Source organism: Xiphias gladius, chromosome 6 (assembly GCF_016859285.1).
Source record: "Xiphias gladius isolate SHS-SW01 ecotype Sanya breed wild chromosome 6, ASM1685928v1, whole genome shotgun sequence".
Classification (NCBI taxonomy): domain Eukaryota; kingdom Metazoa; phylum Chordata; class Actinopteri; order Istiophoriformes; family Xiphiidae; genus Xiphias; species Xiphias gladius.
The window spans coordinates 2968339-2991837 of NC_053405.1; the positions used below are offsets into that span (position 1 = coordinate 2968339).

At 43.2% G+C, this 23499-nt stretch overlaps 1 protein-coding gene across 1 annotated transcript; it reads right to left on the reverse strand.

Annotated features, from left to right (window-relative positions):
• Positions 1-6054: 6054 nt before the first annotated feature.
• adcyap1r1b (adenylate cyclase activating polypeptide 1b (pituitary) receptor type I) lies at positions 6055-23105 on the reverse strand. Its single transcript, XM_040128639.1, has 13 exons — positions 23049-23105; positions 14015-14117; positions 11731-11844; positions 10912-11015; positions 10687-10784; positions 9380-9512; positions 9112-9265; positions 8924-8984; positions 8765-8834; positions 8590-8681; positions 7379-7508; positions 6784-6825; positions 6055-6243 (listed from the first exon to the last, which is right to left on the reverse strand). The coding sequence occupies exons 1-13, from the start codon at positions 23103-23105 to the stop codon at positions 6055-6057; spliced, it is 1347 nt and encodes a 448-aa protein (XP_039984573.1).
• Positions 23106-23499: the final 394 nt, after the last annotated feature.

Sequence of the window (23499 nt, forward strand, 5' to 3'; positions counted from 1 at the left end):
TAGAAGGAAAAACGACATTACTCAGCTACTGACCATTACAGGGCCTTTATCCTTCAGTATAACTCACTGTCTGTCTGCAGTTCGGGTGGATTGAACGTCTGTGTAACCAAATCATATTCAAGATTGGGAGATTTACCATGTACTTGAGCCTTTGCTGAGCATCAGAACGTATTGCTTCTGCTTTGTGTCAGATTCAAGGCGTGACAAGCAGTTTGTGCTTAAATGACGAAAAAAAAAATGTAAAATTGTGCAGCGAGGAAGAGGATTGGACTGTGCCTTTTAGATTATTTCTATTCAACGTTTCAGTGTGGACAATGAACACGTCATTTCTATTCTCTTACATGAAAAATTGATTGCGAATGTTTCTCTTACAGGTTCTGGTTTACGACATGAATGCAAGTTAAAGGGTCTGACTGGTGAGCGTCTATATTTTTCTCATTGTAAACATCCCATGAAAAGTATCGAGTGACAAACTAACATTGAGGGTTTCGGTCTTTTCGTGGGGCTGCTTGACAATAAGAAAAACACAGAATAAGACCAGCCTTATAAAAGACTTGTAACTAATTATGACATGAACACAAAACATCATTGAACCAGCAAGTTAGAAACATTTATTGTCTATACCTCCATAATGTACAAAAAAAACCCTTCTAATGTGCACAGCTGGGAAAATTGAAATGGTGCACTTTGCAGTGAAAGAGATCAAATGGAAAAAAAAAAAGAAGAAGAGCTCACAGCAGAGTGCTTTAAGTTACTTCTTTTACATTCAGCCATCAGTACACAAACGGCCGGATTCAATCAGATTCAATCAGGCAATCGGCACAATGAAGCAACCGTAACCTCCATCAGAAAGGATGGGGAAAAAAAACACTTTAAACCAATTTCCATGTCATGCTACGCAGTAAAAACAAAAGCAACAAAACGAGTACAGCGTTGGTTTTTTTTGTTTTCTTTTTTACGGCACTTTTCTTTTCCTCCTGTCTGGGAAGATTAACATTCAAAGGAAAAGTATTTGATGGGTCCTGATGGGACTAGAGCTACAATTAGATAAATCGTTCACAGTCGAAACCCAGTATCTGTGTTCTAGCTTATTAACTGCCTCCTCCACTCGTCACGGCGGATTCGAAGACAAGGACACAGCTCAGGTTCTCTTGGTGGCCTGAAAGCTCGACCCTCCCTCGTGATTACATCTGCCGGTCAAATGAGATCAAAACGATTTAACACACATGCATCAGCCTATTAGAGAGTACAGAGGCATTACAGGAGGCTTTATACTTGGAGCAAACACGATCACCATTTAAGAAAATTTCAAAAATATGAGAACAATCACAGCGCAACGTTTTTTCGATGACAGCTATTCACTTTGAACCACAGAAAACTCCATTTACGAGGTACAACATCGGCAGCTTGTTTCTGTCTCGCACATTGAAACTGCGGTTTATTTAGTCACAAAGGTTGGCTACAGACCTTTCAAACACTTCAACTAACTACTTCATAGTCCAAAACAACAGGTTCAAATGAATATTTATTCTTACGATAGCAACATCTTTGTCTGACATCAACATAGTACTGGCAATATAAGGATCCGACTGCCATATTAACACTAGTGGAAATCATTTCTAAGTACATCAACGAAATTAGGCTCGTGACCTGGTGAGATTGTCTTAATGTTTGTAATAAACTCGACTGAACATTCAACTGAGCCAGAGCAGTGGTGGTGTCTGTGCAGCCCTTTCCCCGAACATCAGAAGGTGAGACAGGGCCCCCTTATGGCCGATGTTGGATCCGCTCCCTTATTATTGCAGGTCAGACTGAGTACGGGCGCGGCAGAACCACAGGACAATACAGTTTCCGGTCAGCCCTTCCGTTGCCTTCGCGCGGTCCGGACTCACAGAAAGCATGGATCTGGATAGTTCAAAAGAGGTCTGTACACTGAGGCTAAAACTGGACCGAATTTGGTTGAAAAGGGAAACGTTTTTTAAAGATCCAGGTTACATCGACACATTTCTCCCTCACAGTTTCAGTGACAACATCTCAGTGTCCAGTTAAAAAGTGATACAAACTGAAATGCACTCATTAAATTGATGTTGAAGCAACGGTCAGTTGTTGACCGAATACAACCACAAGGTCCAATAGTAGCTATTCTGGGCATTTTGACTATAAGGGGGCTGCAACATCCTTCATTCATTTTCTCAATTAATCGTTTGGCCTGTAAGAAATCAGAAAACTGTGAAAAGTGTCATCACAATTTCCCGGAGCCCAAGTTAAAGACATCAAATTGCAAAAAGTCCAAAATCCAAAGGAATCAAAACTATCAGATGCTTTGATCTTGGAAAAAAAAAAGACCCGACCAATTAATGCAACGAATCAATTCACTGCTTCAGCTCCAGATTGTAATACACAGTCTTTTGCATCAGACGCTCAGTTGTCAGGAAGTTGTTTTATTTTTTAAAAGTCAACTTTTCTGAGCACTTTACGGACGTGTTCGTCCAACGTTGGCTTGAAAACCGAGAGGGGAAAATTTAAGCCAACGTGGACAAGAAGTCCATAAAATGCTCCAGAAAAAAAAATGGGACTTTAAACATCTCCAGTTCTGTGACAACTGGGCAGCTTCCATCTGCTGATACAGATCGTGTGAGATGCTCAGAAACCTCCAGAATAGCCACTAAACAGACCTTCTGATGAGATTGTTGTTTGCAAACTGCCGTTGACGAGGTCAAGAATGAACTTTCCGCCTCAACGGGCTTTAAAACATTCATGTTTCAACCAAAGTGTTAAATTCAGTGAATAATTAGAATGTAGTGTAAAAACCAATCACTTGATAAAAGAATCCAAACAGTCCTCCTTACTGTTCTATTTATTTTAGATGAATAACTCATTGTTATATTTAAAGACATCCTGTCGGTTTCAGGACTCCGTACTTGACGTCTTTTTGCCTGTAAATGACCAAAGCAATATTAATTGTGTGACTTCGAACAGCTAATGAGGAGAAAAACTGAACATTTAACTACATTTTGATACTGAACTGAGGAGATATGCTTTTCTATCATCATCATAAATAATGTGTAGTCATAAAAGAAATGGCAAATATCTATTAATCCAAGAATTCCCTTTGTTGTTGTTTTGGAGTTTTGCAGTTCCAGTTACAGACAGCGTAATTCGGACATTTGAAGTCAGAACAAATTACTTCTGTCCTCGCAGAAATTAGAACTGTCGTCAAATCTTTAGACGTTTAGACTACAGCCCCTTAGAAGTAGAAAATTGTTTCACATGTTGAAGAATATCATTAAGAAAACGCTCTTGTGGTTCAGGTTAATGAGACTTTTCACGGTCTTGTAATTTCCCTTTTTCCTGCTGTAGAGAAAATAAAGGATGTCTGCAAAACAAGAAAACTAAAACATACTTCTCATTGTGTGCACGTGATATCGTGTATACAGTGGTCTGTACATTGACTGTACTGTAGCACTGCTTTATTAAAAACACTAAATCGGTCGTATGTCCCGCTCATCTTTTGCAAAGACGAGTTAACGTACTTTGAAGGCCTCCAGGTTTAAAATACTCATTTAGTCTTAAGCATCATAAAAAGCACTTTGTTAAACCCTTTTCTTTACTTTGCAGTTTCGTTTTGAAATGAAAAGACAAATTCTCTTTTCCTTTAAATTGTCAACAGAAGTCAAAATACTTGTTTTGTGCTTGAAGGCACTTTTTGAGACACAAAGTAGAGTCAAAAGTTTTCAGGGATTCAGAGGGTAGTTGAGTCAGACCAAAGGAAAAACCTGCGCTGAGAAAACTCAGCCTTTGCAAAGAGATACGGTCGTGCAAAAAAAAAAACCCCAAAAAAGCCTCAATGAGGAGTCAATTCATTCATCTTTGGAATGAGAGAATTACCTCCGAGTTAAAAGTCACTTTCCAAAAGTAACAGCCATCTGAGTGTGCTTGTTGTAAGGAGATCAAACACCGCCAGAGACAATAACTGCAGAGAGACGGAGACACCCCGAGGTGGCACGAGGGAGTTGTTGGCAAAAAAAACCAACAGATTTTTCAAACGGTCATTTTTCAGAAACAAATCAGGAAAATTCGATCCCCAAAATAAACAAAGTGCTGTGATGTTTCAGGTGGTCTAAACCTTCACTTAGACCAGTACAATGTCGAAACTCAGAGGCTCAGCTTTTAAAAGTGAGAATCAAATCAGCAAGTACAGCACGTTGCCTCCACAGCAGCTGTGAGTTTGTGAGTTCAGGTTCATGGGAAAAATACACGGAACCGTTAAAAATGTTTTTACATCCAATGAAAACACTGAACTCTCACCAAAAAAAAAACAAAAAAACGTAAACAAATCCACATGGACAATAAATGCAATTTCATGCAAGCAGTTGAACCCATGACGCTTTAGTCATGGGTTCTTTTCTTCATTGACATTTTCTGTACTAACGGCTGTTTGAAACTACGGACGCGCTGATCTCCGAGGCGTGTTCTTCTCTGACGTCCCCGTTCTAGTGCTGAGATTTAAAAAAGAGGTTTGTGATTGTGGTCGTGGTCGGCAAACCTCAGCACCGTACAAACATCCGAAGAAGTCATCTGACCCTGGTGTGTGTGTGTGTGTGTTTTTTTTTTTTGGCATTTCATAATTACTTTAGAAAATATGTCCTTCTCGTAAAAACTGCCTTTCCAAGGTTCACCTGTTAGATCCAGGTGACTTTTCTCTTTCGATATTCCTCAGTCTGGTTTTCTTCAACACCCAATATATATATACATTTTTTTTTTTACATCAGTCACAGTTTACACAGGAAATGAAGGCTTGTGCCAGTGGTGGGTAATAATACTGAACTTTCGTAGATATTCACTGTTTTGTACATGAAGAGCGCTGCAGTAATTTAGAAATTAAGTAATGGGCTGTCGTCTTTGACCCCGATGTGAGTATGAACCTTCACTCCTTCAATTCTTGTCAAAGTAGTCACCAAAACTACTCTCATGTGGTTGTGTTGCACATACGGGGCTTCAGCCTTCACACTAGGGGGTCACTTCTTTTTTTTAGCGCTGCACCTTCATGAAATCGGGGGACCCTCAAGAGGCAGATTAAAAGCAGACGGATCAAAAATTGAAGCAGCAGAGGTCAAGATATCCTGAAGTCGAGTGCCTAGTTTGGGGCTGTTAACTTCAGGATAGAAACTTACTATATATACTACATTTCCCATAATGCTCCCCAATGGTGAACCCCCACATCTTTCAAACCCCACGCCCTCAGTTTGTAACACGGGCATCACCAGGGTGATGCCCAGGCCCTCCAAAGTCGCAGAGCACATAATGCAAGCTGAGCAGAACTCAGCATGATGAAGAAAAGATGTCGTCATGTGTAAAACTGGGTGGCGTGCCCCTTTAAGGTATTTACCTCAGCGTGACCAGTGTTGTCTGTCTTCCACTGAGCTATTTCAAATGGCACAGCAGCCGCGATACCTGTATTTAAAAGGCGGAGTACAGTGTATAGTTCTAGGTTCTAGTTCTAGTTCTATAGTTCTAGTTCTTCTACGTTTTGAGGACCGGGTGAAACGTGAGGACAAATGTAAAAGCTTCCGCCGATGGACCGGGACAGGACACATACTCTGACGGCAGTAATAAACTGGTCCCTCTGTGCTGTACAGCAGCAAATAGTCAAGCACCAGACAACTTTAACACTAATCCAATATGTACAGAGAGACAACCAGGCTTCTAGTGGTACACTAGATAGACACTAGCTTCCTTGTTAATGCCCTTCCAGAATGGTAGGCTGCTCAGGAACAGGAGGGTGACGTTTGTTTTCACTCCAGCTGCACCTGAACCAGGTCAGAGCTCGGGACATGGGGAGATTCATATTTTCTGGCACCTGGCATTCAGGTTTGGTCGTATTCCGGGGTCCCGCGGGTCAGACTAGAGGCTGTTCCGGGTCGGTGGAGTTGAGTTGGGTTTCCATCACGGTGTCGTCCGGGTATGGGTTGGGGTACGGGTTGAGGAAGGGGTTGGTGAGGCAGGTCATCGGGACGAGGGTCGGCGTGGTGGTTTTGGCGGCGTCAGGTCCGCTCAGGTGGCCGGGGTCTCGGCCTGCAGGCTGGACATGCGGATCTGCGAGCTGCTCTTGCTCAGGATGGACAGCTGCGTTCCCCCGTTCACCCCACTGCTCGCCAGCGAAGGATGCCGGTGCTTCAGGTCCACAGCAAAGTACCTGTTCACCGTCCAGCTGCGCCATTTCCTCTTGATCTCCGATTGCACCTTGAGGGATATACTTCACAAGGTCATTATTAATGGACCTCGCTTGAAAGAGACAAGCTCACTGTCCCTCTGTCTCACTAAAGCTCTGTCTGTGCTGTAATTAAGGCTCATCGTTTTCACTTTTTACTGGTTTTCACTGAAAACTACCTGTTGGTTTCCACCATTTTTTTTTACCTGGATTTCATGCCCACACGCACTCACAATTTTTTGTAGTTCTTGTTTCAGGAAGCTGAGCTAAGAAAACAGTCCATAAACTAGAAAATGCACGAGAGCATGAGAACAGGTAAACTACTATGTTTTCGCGCAGCAAACAGCCTTTTTACAAAACAATGGCTGTAAAATTGATTTTTTTTTTTTCCAGATGTTAAATAGTTTTTTTTTTAATAATCACATGAGAATCCAGATGTGTTTCAAGTTATTTGAATTCTAAACCTTACCTATGCTGCCGATCAGTAATAATGTTCTGTATATTTAATCAAAGTGTGCATTCAGAAGACTCTATAAGAAGAATGTCAGTTATAGGCTTTAAAGGATACTTACCTCTCCATTCAGGAAGCAGTAGAGCACGGCCACCACGAAGCCCTGGAGAGACAGAGTCCGGGTCCAAGTGTCAGACTGAAACAATGCCATGTCTATTCTAACAGCAGGTAGTTGTCAAGATGGAACGAAAAGTAGGAGCAGATAATTTTACTCTCTGAACCTACAGCCATTAGTGCAAGTGCAGGGATAATGAGCTGGAGTTGTTTCTCTGGACTGTTTGTGGCAAAATTGTTGGACATATGACCTGTCGTTTCTCTCACCTTGGCTCTTGTTTAGAGCGTGAGGTTTCATTTGTTTTTAAGTGTTGGTAAACAGTAAACTGAGAAATGAAAGGTTCAAGGCGGGACGCTATGCAAGGCGTCCCAGTGGCTGTGTTGCTTTGTTTATTTTCTGGTAGTTTGCTCCATGATTTTAGTAGGTCAACAGTCCAAACTCGACAGCCCAGCCAAGTTAAGACAAGTCTGACAGCGGTCAAAGTTTAAACGTGTGTCCTGTGTGCAGTTGTGCTAAAATGCTCATTCTTCCTCCGCTGGCTGTTTAGCTGCATTTCTCCACATCTCTCTCTAAATTTAAGCCATGACGGCGAAACGGTCACCTGGAAGGATCCGAGTCCGAGCTCAAACACCAGACGCTCTCGCTTGCTGACGTTCTCAGGGGAGAAGGCAAACACGGTGTAGTGAATCCCAAACAGAGGAATCAGAAGCAGAGTGGAGCGAGCCAACCTCCTTCAAAATAACACACACGCGCACACACACACACACACACACACACACACACACACACACACACACACACGCACGCACGCACAGAAATTATCAGGAGAGGACTGGATAATAGTATATGTGTCCTCCTCATAATCCGTCTTAATAAAATTCAACTTCAAAGGTTGGTTTAATTGTGCAGGCGTGGATTTCTAGGTGTGTGTCAGCGGCCGCCTTCACAGTTAGCAGGAAACGTGGAGGCATGTGTGCATGGTAACTGGCCCCGTCCTGTCCGTGTGCCCGGCCATTAACACGTTTATGTTCAGGTTCGACAGGAGGATACGTGGAGAAAGTCCGCTGCTCTTCCCGAGCTGTAGTGCAGCCCACATTTTGATCTACTGTATAACTGAATGTCAGTTTTTTCCACGTGAAAAACAATTTGCTCTTTAGAGATAAAAAAAAAAAGATATTTACTCTACTGTCGGACCAATCACAAGATTATTACAAGGATAATGAAGAAAATAAAATGTATTACATAAAATTATATACGTTTTTTTTTTTCAAATAAGATAATCTGAGGAGGGAATATCACTTTTTGTTTGAACTGCTGACAACTCATGTCCACAGTAAGGTCGCACCCAGTGATGCTTTATTTTAAAGGGTCACCACTCCCATAGGACACCACGCCAAACAATCCACGAAAAATCCGAGCGGTTTAAATAAGAGCAGTGGGGAAAAATGTCTTTAAGATTTAAATAAAGGCTCTTTGCGTAAAGTCCAGTCGCATGGTCTCCCGAAACCCGACCTTTACTACCAGATTGATATTCACCTTCAAATGATTTGTGTGAATCAAGCTTCAAGTCCAGGACAGGATGACACGTAGCATTTCAGCAGTATCACATGCAGAGAAGGGTCATAACGTGAGGACTGACTCAGTAATCTTACACTGATATTAATTACATTGGTCATACGCGGTCGCGGGTGTCGCCGAGCGACGGTGCGCTTTAGTGCTTGCAAATTCAACTTTTCATATGAAGGAGGAAGACTGTGTCATTTCTTCTGACAAAAGTTACACAGCCTCACTTTAGAAACAAGCGTTACTCACAGGTAAATACTGGATTCGTTTCCTCCGATGTCTGGGGACTGTAACTTCTGGACGAGGATGATGATGATGCCGATGAAGAGAACAAAGTTGATCTGTGGAAAAGATTTAAGGGAAAGGAGGTTTAGAAAATAAAAACATCCCTGGTAAAGGTTTCTCAAACCGAGTGGGGCCTCACCATAATGGAAGCCAGCACAGGTCCCTTTATCACCCACCAGATGGCAGCGTTGTCATTCATGTCCCAGCAGCTGAGACAGCAAAGTGATAGAACAGCACTTTCAGCGGCGTGAACGCAAAACCGACAACATGAGACTAGACTCCATTGTTCGTAACCTACCCAATATCATCAAAGTGCAGCCTCAGCACGGCCCAGATGGTCACGCAGACCGTGGGGGTCCCTGATTGAAACCGCAGTCGTGAAAAACAAAAAGATGTAAAGACTAACAGCATTGCACTCGATGCAGAATATCAACCATTTGGCGAGATGAGAATCTAATGCAGTGTATGGCGTGTTCGGTGTCTCACCCCAGCCAATGATGATGTACCAGTAGAAGTATCTCTTTTCAGGGAAGAAGGTCTCCACCAGTAAAGTGAAGAGGTACAGACCCTCGATGAAGAGCCAGAAGTAGTTCGAGAGGACACAGTAGTGGAAGAATATCATCACTGCTCGGCACTCCAGCTTCAAGGAGGGAAGAGAAAAAGACAGCAAAGGAGAAGGTAAGACAATCCTATTTGAACGCCAGAATCGACAGCTTTCTGCGGGCGCGTGCGCGGGCGTGTGTGCGCTGCTCACGGTGTGTATGAAGCAGTGCTCGCTGTCCTCTTTGGCGTACAACACGCCGTCTTTGATGAAGACAGAAATAGCCCTCAGGATGAACGACACAAACAGGTTCATGTGGATGAAGTTCCTGGTACAGTGCAGCTTCCTGCGTGGAAAAACAGACACGAACACACTGAACATCGTGTAACCTCTTATTAGAGAGAGAAGCCCCACGACCTCTGCTGTGCGGCTTTGACAATCGCCTGTTGACGAGCGGCAGCGGGAGCAGTTGCAGGAGCAGAAGTAGATGTGGCAGTGAAAGTTCTACTACGTCTAGTAGTAGTGCAGCAGTGCCACCAGCAGCGGTCGTAGTAGAAGGTGATAATAACTGTCATACGTTCAATAACGGCAGCAGTAGGAGAAGTCGTGTAGCGATAGCACTAGTGCCGCTCATACTGCTGCCTCTTGTCTTGGCATTAGCAGTGGTAGTAGTACTAGTGGTAGAAGCCGCAATAGTAGTAGCCGAAGTGGTAACAGCAGTGGGCCTAGTAGTAGTGGTCGTATTAGAGGTGTCGCAGCGGTTGCAGCAGCTGCAGTAGAAGTAGTAGCAGACGTTGAGGTGATAACAACTGTGGTAGTGGTGGGAGTGCTAGTAATGTAGCAGCAGCAGTAGTAGGAACCACAGCAGTTGTAGCAACTGAAGTGGTAACAATTGCAGCAGTTGTAATGACAATAGTAGTAGTGGTGGTTTCGACAGTAGCAGTAGACGTGTATCAGTAGTAATTAAAGTGGAGGAAGTAGGAGTAACAGTAACAACAGTAGTGGTAGCACTGGTGCCAGCAATGCTAGTGGTAGTGTTAATAAAGATAGTGGTGTCACTATTGAGAGCTACTGTTTCATATTAATTTACCCATGCATTTTTTATCAAATTTAAAAGTACAGTATAATTCTTATAATAAGTTATAATGAATCAGAGTGTGAATAAAACTAAGCAAGACTATATGTAATGCCATTTATTTAGGGACTTAAACTAAACTACAAATACATGGAGATTAACTTTAGACCTCCAGGAATGGCTAAATACGTGGACCTTACGTCTAGAATATTTACCACAGATATTTTTCAAACACTTTAATTACACTTAATTATTTAAAGAACTTCATAATTAACCCTGGGAGTGAATTCCTCATCACAAACATCTCTGATTGCAGCACCTTTTAAGACCCAGACTTAAAAAGTCCAAGAGATCTTTAGCATCGACCACTTCGGTGTTTTTCCCGCTGTTTTCATTTCCATCTGATGAACCTCATGTTTCTAGCCACGACCGCCGAGCGTCTCACCTGAACCTGCACAGGATGACCATGGCTGTGGTGAGCGAGACCAAAGAGGTGCTGTAGCCCACGGTGTACAGAGCCTTCACCGACACGTAGTACATGTCCTGAATATGGAACACGAGCACAACAAGAGCCGTGACCCGACAGTAGGACCCTGGTGGGATGGTGACGTTTCATTCGGCTGTATTTCTGAAGATGGAACGACCAATAAACTGTCAACCTGGTACTCACCAGATGGCTGCTGTTTCCCTCCTCATACAGGCAGGCATCGATGTAGTGGGGGAAGGGCTCTGACCAGCCAAACTCGGTGCAGTTACGACTCACCTTCCCCAGCTCTGTGGATACAGAAGACTTCCTCTGATTATAACAAGCAGAGGCCAAGTCAGACTAATTGCAAGAGTGAGTGAAGTCAGGGAGAAAAGCGGACCTAACATTAAGTATTTCATGAGTCAAGACGTATAAGATAAGCTTATATTACATAGTTAAGACTATAATATCAAACATGTACGGTATATTGATATTTTACGTCCAATATCATGCATATTTTCTGGTTGTTTGGTTGAATATTTACTCTGGATTCAGTCAACACTATATTTATTGTCAATAGGACGCCCTGAAATTCCCCGGATACATCATTGTTAATGGATTCCTCACATAAACAAACCCCCAAACACAAGAAAAACAAGATTTAACTCCAAAAAAACCCTTTTAGAGAAGTGAGAACCAGACAAAATGCCCAGACTGACCAGAAAAAAATCTTCGCTTTCCTTGAATGTCATCATCCCAAAGCTGACAACTCACACTCGTCCACACAAAAGATAGTAACTGAAGCACAAGTGCACATACAAATACTCACACACCCATTCATAAATTTGAATGTGTTATTCTTCCATATCAGTGTGGTTTCCTGCAATGGCTCCACAGTTTCACGTTCAGACGCCTGAATCTTTGACAGTAAACACCACAGAATGATTAGCCTCAAAAGTCTATCAACCTCAAGCGGATTGATTGTTAATGGTTCCTGTGAATGAGAAGTGCTTAGAAACTGACCGTAGTCCTCTTCGCTCATGAACTGAGAGAAGAGTTCGGGGCAGTTGACCTCGACCACCTCACCGATCCTGGCCGGCTGCCAACACGTCAGGTTGTCCCACATCCACGGACAACCTGAGGACACCAGGGGTGAGACCAACACAGCGTTTGATTCTAGCGAGCCATATGTTCATTTCGGGGGGAAAAAATGGCCCACCTGCAATTCATTCATCATTACATCAAAATCACAGATCCTTCAAATACTCATATGGTACCTGAAAGGGTAGTTCTCATGCCAACAGCTATTCTGAACAAGCATCTTTTCTTCTTAACCCACAAAATCTCATTCAACAGATAAACTAATTATAAGTCTACTATGTGCTGCCAGCACAGCATGTATATGAGTTTCTTGTTGCTGTAGGTATTTATTTTAAACTCAGTTTTAATCATCAGCGTCAGTTTCAGTCAGGAATGAAAAAGAAAGAAAGATAGAAAGACTAAAGTCAACAGAGAAGGGAGAGAGTTTATGCAGTTAATGTTTGACGTCTGGTTGTTATAATACATTTTTTGTTTGCTAAATTCCATATTTAGAAATCGGTCTAGATGGGACACAATCACGAAGATTCACTGAAGAAACTGGCTCCATAAAAGAGCCAGAGATTTGGGAAATTACGTTACAGTCATGTGCGTTGTAATCAGTGATCCTGAAAGGGAATGGGTCCAGTTTCCAAACTTAGAATGTGACTAAGTTAACCAGCCCTGCTTTAGAGCTAATATTCCACTTACAGCACAAATAACATCTTCGAAAAGATGCGCTGCCCCACAAACTGCTGTACCTTACAACGAGCCTTAATACGCTGACAGCGTATTGGGGTCATTGTAGGTTAAAAAGAAAAATTACGGGGTCAGGGGAGGGTCTGATATTCTGAGACAGAACTCTGAATCTCTGAGATTAAAGTCCTGAATTTAGGAGAAGAAAAAACCTGGAGATTGTCCGATCTTTCTCTGATTTTCTATCCATATTATCATAAGCATTGAATTGGGCCGATTCAGAAGAAAGCAACATACCGATTTGGATGAGGTGATAGTGTTTTTCGCATCAGGAACTACAACCTAATGCACAGATGCAAGGATGTCACTGGTTACAACTATGGGCAATGGGAATGGGATGTGGCTTTCCCTGGTTACCGGCGGCGTCTGCGGCGTGATGAGGTTGATCCAACCTTGTAAAGGGAAGTAATGCGGTTCAAAAAACAAAAAATTTACGACTTTAATCTCCGATCATTTCTATTAATATTTCCTTTAATATAATATTAATTTCTTTTAAAATGATAACAGAATAGTCAAGCTCAATTTCCTGAACAACAGTGTACAGCCAGTGGCCCAGGAGGAATCTACCCCTCCCTCTCCACCTCCAATGATGGATTCAGCTCCACCATGAAGTGTTTTACATAACAGTTTGTAACTTTAAGCAATGAAGCAGCATCAGACTTGATGAAATTGGCTTTTTTCGAGTAACTACACTCAGGTTAAAAACCCTGCTCGACTTGCCACCTAGTGGTTGCGGAGTTTTAAGTGTATAAAAGAGTTTGGTTTTTTTTACATTAGCACGTGTACGCGCCAGTATCAACAAATCATGAAATACAGTGAGTAAAAGATAATAAAGAAGTTAGGTATCGGTCAAAGTTGGGCTGCCACCTTTATGTGAGGAGCTTTCCGCTGTGCTAACACGAGAGGAAATTGTCGGGAGCGAAGCCAAAACAAGAACTCATTGTTGTGGGCTGCACTAGTGGCGGCTTTGGGCGAGGCTACATCAGCAGGGTCAAGAGAGAGAATTGGCCAAGAGCAGCTCTTAGACAGACCTTCTCTTCGTCCATCGTCTAATCAGCCAGAGCGACGCCCCCCACTCACTGTCTCAAGGATCAACTTTCATTTTCAGCATCAGCATCATCATGAGATGCTGCCAAGTAAAGCGTCTGACCCGCCCTCTCTCTGGAATCAGAGGCAGAGAGTGAAACAAATCGAGCACGGTCGCACACACACAGGCAAACTGTGAAGTCTTTCTAACGACCTGTCTGTGCAGACAAGCAGGTCAGAGGCAACTACAATTTCCACAAGTATCTCCTGCTCATTAGCATGGAGGCCCTGAAGATGTTCTTGTTATTAATCTCTGTCTTTATTCGGTTTTTATTTCATTTTATTTTCTCTAAGTTGTGTTGAAAACTGTTTAAACACCAACAAGACAGTGTTTAGCATGAGGGGAACGGATGAAAGGCTAAACAAACACAGACCCACAAAAACGTACCGTAGTCTGGATTGTTCCCAGGATCATCTGAGGCCATCGTTTCCATGCATTTCTCCTGCTCCCTCTTGATCACACAGTTAGAAGGGACCTGTTGACTCGAAACCTAGAGGACACACGCAGAAAAACACACACCTCAGAGAGAGAAAGAGAGCGAGTCAAGTGGCTGCAGATTACGACAGACCAGAGAGGAAAGGTTAAATGGAAGAGGCCGCTTCTTTGGCGTCGCCATGCGGTTCACACCACAGTGTCGGAGATGCCTTAGCTCTGGGATCTGTTTAAACACTCAGCCAATTAAACAAACCCATCTCAGAGCTGGTGGCGCTCTCCACACGCTAACTGGCCCAGAGGAGGAACAGTGTTCTAGGCAGGAAAGGCTGTCGGACCTGCACTTTTCACACTGGACCATGCCGGGCGTTACTCCCGTCATTTAAGAAGCACGGACACATACCCAGAGAGGACTGGTTCATACTTGTGCTCTCCAGCAGCTACGACACAGTCGAGGCCAGAGATTACAACAACAGCCAGAATAGCAGCGCTATGACTCCAGACACGGAGGTCACCCCCCCCCCCCGAGGGGCTTCTGCTGAGAAGACTGTGTTGGCGTCAGTCTGGGAGATGCCGCGTCACAGCTTTATGAGGTGCAGCAGGGGAGCACTTGAGCATTTATATGCTGACGTCAACACTGCTGGCTCGGGATTCACGCACTGAACATTTAGCAGAGTAACAGAGAGACAGTAGTTTCGGGGCATTGCGTGGAACAAGTGCCGACACACTCTCTGTATCCACAACTCTGCTGGGTGATTTATGTAGCGCACTCTCAGCAACAGCACCATTACTGCAGGGCTACAGGAAAAGCACAGATGGTTGAATTGATGGAGCCTCTCAGACCGCTATTGTGTGAATGTGGATCTGATTCCATCTCAGAAATATTCGTTAGACACTGTAGACACTAGCTAGTCACATTCATGGGTTTGGAAGAGAAAGTATTTACATCCACAAAGTATTAAGAGTAATCACTAGCGTCGGTCTCCGGCTTCTAAGATGCACTCATAATATTTTTATATCAGCAGATGAAATGACTTATCCATGTGCAAGTGTCCCTGTAAAAAGGTGTCATTCAAAGGAACAAACCCACAGAGATTTATTTTCTACATATCGTAGCTTTAAATGGTGCAAGTGATCGCCATGGTTTCAAGAAGCATCAGCATTCATTGGGCGCAGCGACCTCTAAACACAACATTCGCATATTATCACCTTTTAAAAGTTGTTAAAGCTAATGTGCTACTTAACAGTTGTCTATTTACTCATCCAGAGCATATGAGCCAACACGGTCATTCACATGGAGATTTTTAGTTGTTAGCTTAGTTACAAATGTCAGTGAGATTTTGAAGGAGGTTTTTCTTACTTCTGCAACACAACCCAAAGCACCGGCCTCACTTTCGGCTTTCTGTTAGTTTTTTTGTTTTCTTTTTCGTTGGAGCACCACTGATAACAGGCATTTTGAATTTGTGTTTACCACTGTAACTACAACCAATCTGTCAGTAAATGTCATTGATATGCAGCTATTTTGCTGTAAGAAATTACATTTTCCAGAAAACTTAATGCCAGTTTAAGTACATTCAAAGAAAACATTTACCGACAGATCAGATCATAAAGTATGTGGAAACTGCAATCTACATTTTATTTCTACAATATCTCTATGTGACAACTAAAGCAAGGTCAGAGACTTAAAGGTGAGGAGAGCAAAACCACTCAGTTAAAAGGATCTTGCACACCCGCACAAGGTGTTTTCAGTTAGTCTGGCTGATTAGACCTCTGCTCAGGGTGAAGTTGGGTGGAGCTATGCTGAAAGTTACATCAGGTCACCAAATGCCATGTAACAGGTGCAACATATCTAACAAGGAGAGTCTCAGAGATGTCAGTCACACACAGTCTGTTGGCCCACACAGTCCGGAGACGAGGTCTAATCAGGTGAAATGAGTTGAAACAGCTGTGAAAGTGTTGGGGCTTTGCAGTCAAAAGAAACATTTGGGTCATGGTTAGATATTAAAAACCTCCGGTGCACTCTTAACTCATTGAATTGTGTGCTGTAAGTGCTATGCTGCTGACAGTTTTGTGTTTCTGTGTTTGAAATTTAGCGCCTAACTAAACAAAGTTGAGTGTATTGATTTAAGCATTAACATATCAACGCTGACTTGCAGTATGGCGTGTGAACTAAACCTGGATCGCCAGTCTTAAAGTGTTTTAGGTTTTAGATACTCGTCCACCTTTTCGGCCTCCACGTCCTCACTTTGGTATCAAAGTCTCTACTTCATTCTTTGGCGCTGAACGCTACCAGGGAGAATCAATCTTTAACACCGATTGCGTGAACATGAACTAAATTCGTAGACCCCGGGGCTGCTGAAATGATGGGTGTTTGGAGCAGCAGGAGAGTGAAACGCACTGTGTGAGTCTTGGAAAGTTTCAAACAGAGTTCATGTACTTCTTTGTTTATTTCTCTGCCTTGTAGCCTCCTGTGACTTGGTATATCACATCTGTCTGGCCTAAATCATTTCACTGTACCCATTTAGGTCAAACTGCGTACAGCCAGCATGACCAACCTCAGGGTACATGCACATGATGACTGAGTGTGTGTGTGTGGCTGTATAATGATTGCTAAATGATCGTGTAGCTGATGTAGTGTCAATATTTTAAACTAATCCAGCTGCTTAACTACAGTTTATCATGCTTAGTGTTCACTGAAACTGCAATGTAACTTCAATTTAAGAGGCTAACACAAATGTGATTAATCATTTTAGAAGTGAACTAGAAATCAAATAAGGCTCAAATGCAATATATATGTGTATATGTATATACATACATATACACATATATACGCATATACATATATCCACATATATACGCATATACATATATCCATATATATACGCATATACATATATCCATATATATATGCATATACATATATCCATATATATACACATATATATCTATATATCTATGCATATATATATCTATATATCTATACACATATATATCTATATATCTATACATATATATCTATATATCTATATCTATATATATATATATATATATCTATATATATATATATACATATATACACACACATATACACACATATACATACGTATATATATATATATTCTGTATGTAAATTCTGCATATGTTTTGTGGAAGAAATTCCACTCTTACAATTTCATTTACAGACAGATTTTTTTAATGCTCTTCAAAAGCAGTAAAGCGTGTTTTACATTCAACCACAGACTGCTGACCAAGATCAGCGCAATCATGTGTACTCGACATCTGAGAATTCACTCAGTTCAACTCTGCCACTGCAGCATTAGACCATTTCACAAATACCACCATGGATTTTGACAAGCCAGTGACATAGGTTGCGGGATGCACTGTGGGATCGTTATTGGAACGTTGCAGAAAAAAAAAATCTATCACTTTGACATTAAAGGAGAAACACGGTATAAATAAATGGAAAGGAAATGGACACTTGTGAGAGTTGGACAGTTACAGATAGAAAGACCTTTTAATATCACATGAGCTGAGAGAATTAAAAGTTCATCTGAGCTCAGCTCCAGCAGTGTTTTTTGTTTGAAACACATGTGGGACCACCAAGATTAACTTATACCAGAATGACGGGAAGAGAAGACTATGGAGAAGGAAAGGAACGGTTCATGATCCAAAGCAGACCACATCATCCGTCAAACATGGCGGAGGCAGTGTTATGGCACGGGCATGTATGGCTGCCAATGGAACTGGGTCACTGGTGTTTATTGATGTCACTGCTGATAGAAGTAGCAGGTCGAGTTCTGAAGCGTATAGCTCTGTACTATCTGCTCAGACTCAGCCAAATGCTACACAACCGATAGGACGGTGCTTCACAGTACAGATGGATAATGACCCAAAATATACTGCGAAAGAAACCCAGGAGCTTCTCAAGACAAAGGAAGTGGGATATTCTTCAATGGCCAGGTCAGTCACCTGACCTCAACCCAGTTGAGCGCTCTTTTCACTTCCTGAAGTCAAAACTGAGGGTAGAAAGACCCACCAACGAGCAGCATCTGAAGGCGGTTGCAGTAAAGGTCTGTCAAGGCATCTCAAGGGAGGAGACTCAGTATCTGGTGATGACCATGGGTTCCAGACTTCAGGCTGTCATTGACTGTAAAGGAGTTTCATCCAATCAATAAAAAAAATCCTTAAATTTATAATTCTATTGGTTTGTCCAACTACTTTTGAGCCTCTGACAATGAGGGACCCCTTGAATTAAGTCTACACTTAAGTCACATCTTGCTGGCTTCATTTCAAGTCCACTGTGGTGGTGTACAGAGAGAAAAGTTACAAAAGTTTTGCCACCATCTAAATACTTATGTACCTAACTGTATTACTGCCGGACACTGTGTGCATTAAAATGTCTTTCTATTGATCTGTGACGGGGACATCACGGTGTGACAGATACTGTTTTGTTCTCTAGCTTCTTCTGCTCAGCTGTCCAACTCTCAAAGCTGTCCGTCTCCCTTCTATTTATATCCTGCTAGTCTTGTCCCGTTGGACGATGAGCTTTTGCTACAGTGTTCCCAAATTATCCCACGGTGCATCCTGCCACTTACGTCACTGGCTCATGAAAACCCAAGATATGTTGCAGCATTTGTGAAACAGGCCATGGCAACATCACATACAAGCACAGCACATCTATCACCCAGAACTTTAGTCTCCAGAATATATAATAATTGCTCTTCCATCTGTTCACCTCTCTCTCTCTGTCTGTCTTAACTGTCAACATACCTACAGTGAAAAGTGGACTTTAATGTGCTGTTTATTCTGTATCACCATCTTCTCTTCTGCTCAAAAAAAAAATCATCATCTCTCAGTTTCCCAGACAACACTACAGCTCAGGGGTGATGACTCACGTTTAACTACAGTAATAAAAGATCACTTTCCTCACAGCTTTTCATGGAGGGGAGGAGAGGAGAAGAGAACAGAAGAGAGGAGAGGAGAGGTTTTTCGGTTTTTAAAAATCCCTTTATTAAACTATTACCAGGAGAAGCCAGATCGTTGTCATATCATCACCCAAGAACAAAAGGGGAAAACAACAACAACAAAAAAAAAAATGTGTTTCTCTGATCAAATATTAAGAATCAACTCTCCGCCCCCCCCAACAGCCCAAATATGCCTGAAAGCCTGCATACTGTCCATGATATGATAATAAAGGTGTTCCAATTTCAGTCGAGCCTTCAACAGGCCCGGCAGAACCGGCACAAGTTCCACACTGCCAGTGCTCTGAACCCGGTTCCTGCGCTTCAGCCAGATGGCCAACTTTGCAGAACCAGATAAAAAGTTCATCAGTGTATGTGCAATCTTATTCTTTGCACTGTATTTGGGGCCAAAAATGAACAAACCAAAAGAAAAATTCTCCCCAAAACCTTGAAACCACCTTTTTTAAAAGCACAAACAGTGCTGACAGCCAAGGACACTGAACAAATAAATGTACTAGGGCCTCAGTCTGAGAACAGCTCAGGATCCAGGTGTGCTCTGTATCTGTTTGTAGCTATTGCCCCGTGTACAACCCTCCAGTGAAGGTCTGGTGTTCACTTTTCAACAGGCAACTTGTACAGGGACCTCCAGCTGCCATTTGGGGAAGCGTCTGGACCAAAAAAATCAGTCCACCTCAAATCCTTCACCCCTGCCAAAGAGTGCCGGTTCAGAATCTTTACGTCCCCACAGACTTTTTTCCCCACAGACTGAAACTTGTCCAGGTGGGGGGTTGTGACTTATAGCAGCTGACCTCCTCCTTCCTGCCACTCCCGTACAGCTAGGGTAATAGACAAAGAGGGGAAAATGTACTCACAGCCTGCACTCCACTGGTCATACAGAGTACTGTCTTCTGCAAATGCTCTCAGGGTTTGTGGCAGGGCAGCACAGACTTCCTTCACCACTCTGTTAATCAGCCTGGTAGAGGTGATGTTGCTCTTCCTTACCCGGGCGTCCTCAGATGTTGCCATCACCTTTGTCAGATGTCCCAGCGGTGGCCAGACCAGAAGAAGTCCAGGATGGCTTTCTGAATGTGCCTTATTAGGACTCTTGGTGGCATAATAGCAATGAGTCTGTGCCATAGAGTTGAGGCGACCAAAGTATTGGCAACCAGAACCCTTCCCCTATATGACAACTGGGGTAGCAACCATTTCCATTTATACAACCAAGCACCCACTTACTCCTTAGCTCCCTCCCAGTTTTTTCTTTGAAAGCCCTCGCTGCCAAAAAATACTCCCAAAACATTCAGCCCCTCCTTCCCCCGCTCAAGTCCTCCAGGCAGACTGGGCATTGCCTGATTCCTCCACTGTCCCAATAACAAAGCTTCCCTTTTAACCCAGTTCACCCGTGCAGGTGGGATGCCTTTTCATAAAGAGTCAGGGTATCCTGCAAACATTGAACATCCCCCTGACTGGAGACAAAAGCATGAACACTGTCTGCATAAGCAGAAACAGTAGGAAGACGATCAAAGTCAGATGACCCATGCAGCAAGAGACCACTGAGCCGACCTCTCAACTTGCAAAGCAAGGGCTCAATAGCTAAGCTATATAGTTGACCTGAGGACAACCCTGTCTTATCCCTCGCTGTATGGGGATTGACCAACTCAGCCCTGTACCCATCTTTACCATACATTGAGCACCATTATACAATACACCAACCTAAGCCAAAAAACCATCACCAATACAGAAAGCTCTAAGTGTAGAAAACAAATAAGAGTTATCAACCCTATCAAAAGCTCTCTCCTGGTCAAAAGAGACAATACCACAATTAACATTATTGTATCTAAACACATTAATAACGTCTCGTATCAGAAAAATGTTTTCCATGATTTTTCTGTCCGGGATACAATAAGTTTGGTCTGTGTGTGCAATTATTTCCAGGATATCCTTGAGTTTGTTTGATAAGGCTCTGGAAAGCACTTTATAGTCTGTACAGAGGAGGGCAACTGGCCTCCAGTCTCCTTTCTTGGGTAGCAGGGAAAGCACTGCTCGCTGACAAGAGACTTGGAGGGATCCTGTTCTGGGAAACTCCAACAAAATACCATGTAAAACAGGTCCAACGGTATTCCCGAAATGCTTATGAAAGTCACTGGAGAGACCATCAATCCCTGGTACCCGTCCTGATGCCATCCTGTTTACGGCAACTGTCAACTCCTCCAGAGTCAGCTCACAATCCAGAGCAGCTTTCTCATCTGGGCTTAGTTTGAGGAAGCCCTTCCGGGAGCTCCTCACGGCCCTCCATGCTGCATCGCTCTGCACCAAAGAGGTCAGCGTAGAAATCTGTCGCATGGTTCCTCATCTCGCCCGGACTAGTGGTCACTCTGCCTCCTGGCAGCCTATGGCAGGTCTGATGAATTTGTCAGTGTCTCTGAAGTAACCATTAACTCTAACAGACTTTCAATATGTTTCATCCAGAAATTAAGTTATTTCCTCTAAAAAGTAGAGGTTTGTGTTCCTGAGTTTCACCAATAGATACTGTATCTGACTCAGAGTCATACGCCATTTCTTCTCCTTCACATGATGCCTGGCTATTGAGCAGACCTTGTCCTTCATTGGTGATCACAGTGTGATCTCTGCCTGCAAAACTTGTGGAAGCTGCTTCCTCAACATTTTCTGCTGACTGTGGTCGTATCTCGGCGCCTGCAGACTGAGAGCTGCTCAGGTTCTCTGCAGTCACGGAAGCCCGTTGCTTCTCAAGCTGACTCTGCTCCTCCTTATCTAAATAATTATTCTCGGTGTGTGAATCAGTGGCGCGTGATTACCCACTTCACTCCCGACCGCGGGCCCACCAGCCACCTCAGCACAAGCGGACTCGTCCGCCGCCGCCGCCTCCTGCTGTTTATGCGGACACGGAAAACGTTTGTGACCGACACCTCCACACTCGAAACATTTCACCTGCCCTGCGCTGGCATAAACCATATAATAGCCATCACCGTACTCTGAAAGACACCTCCAGTGTTTGTGTAGGCAAGTCCAGCAAGATGAACGCCTGCCGCCTCAGAGACTGAACATGCTTCAGTTTGGGATCCTTACACCCCGAAGTCACTGTTTTAAATCTGCTGGCAAATTTACCGCACCTACGGAGCTCGTTCTCTAACAACTCGTTAGGTACAACGAGGTGATCCGCGTGATCCGCGTGGAGGGAACTGACAGTGGGGAGACCTGCACAAAAGTCTCCCTGATAAACACGCCACTCTCAGATGATGAACATGAGGCTCATCTTTCAAGAACACAACCACTGCTCTTTCCATTCTTGATGCAAAAGATAATTTATCGTGTCCTACCTGTTCGCCGACAGCCAACAGAACCTCCTCCACGGTTATGTTACTATCCAGCGGGACTATCCTTACTCCCTGTCGGATAGACGGAGGTGGCGTCTCAGAGGACGCCGTCCCTCCCAAAAACCACTTCACAAAACCACCGATGACTCAGCAAACACTCAATGAAACTATTAAGAAAAAGCTTACCTGATCATGCACTAAGACAGAGGGAAAGAGGGACCGAAAACCATTCAAAACTCCGCGCCACTCGCACGTCCACCACCCTCACTCACGCTCACACCACAAACAGGAAATGGGAGGAGAAGAGAGGACAGGAGAGGAGAGGAGTAGGGTAGTCCGGTAACCAGGACCTTCTCCCTCCTCGCAGATTTAACAGACTTGAATAATGTTGAATAAGCAATGAATAAATGATGAGAATGCATCCATATCCATCGTTCCTGCCACACACTGATCAATGAATTATTGATACAGACACTTGTTTACACACACTGTGAACGGTTGTACGAGTGCATGGAAATCAGGCCTCCATCCCTGTTTGCTGAATTTATTCATGTAAAGCTCCACCTGTTGCTCAGTCTGTTTGCATGTGGATTGTTTCAGCTGCAAGTGCACAGGAGCTCTCACTCGTACACAGGGAAACACAAGGTAGATTAGACATTTTAAAAAGGTAAAAGAAAAGTCCAATCATCTTACCGAGGTTAGGAGGAGGAGGAGTGCGAGGATCAGCGGGCTGATGTCGGCAGCAGACATTTTGTGTTTCTCAGTCAATAGTTTCCTCTAAACAGCGAGCTCTTACAGCTGCACGGACGAACACAACAGGCCGTCAGCTCACCTTGGGATCTGAAAAACGCAAGAGTGTGGGACGTTAAGAGTCAGGATGTCTGCATTATTTCCCACCAGGACCAGGACACATTACATTACAGTGTTTATGTCTCTTTAAGTGTCTGTATAAATCTCTGTAGAGCGAATCCGAACTTGACAGCACACTTGAAATTTAAACAGTAGGAAATTTTACAAAAAACCTCCATTAACATCCATTTGGATCTGGATCTGCCTCAAAGTAAATATGTGATACATGCTACACATTTTCCTCTTTAATTTATTTCAGTTGGTGCAGTATTTCATGATGAAGTAGAGAAAATGT

What these genes read in the sequence shown, in the direction of transcription:
- adcyap1r1b (XM_040128639.1), bottom strand. Translation starts at nt 23,105, where the DNA reads ATGTCTGCTGCCGACATCAGCCCGCTGATCCTCGCACTCCTCCTCCTC. An exon ending in TCCTCCTCCTCCTAACCTCG is followed by an intron (nt 14,118 to 23,048) that starts GTAAGATGATTG and finishes TGTGTCCTCTAG; the next exon opens with GTTTCGAGTCAACAGGTCCC. An exon ending in CTGTGCTGGCTTCCATTATG is followed by an intron (nt 8,682 to 8,764) that starts GTGAGGCCCCAC and finishes TCTTTTCCACAG; the next exon opens with ATCAACTTTGTTCTCTTCAT.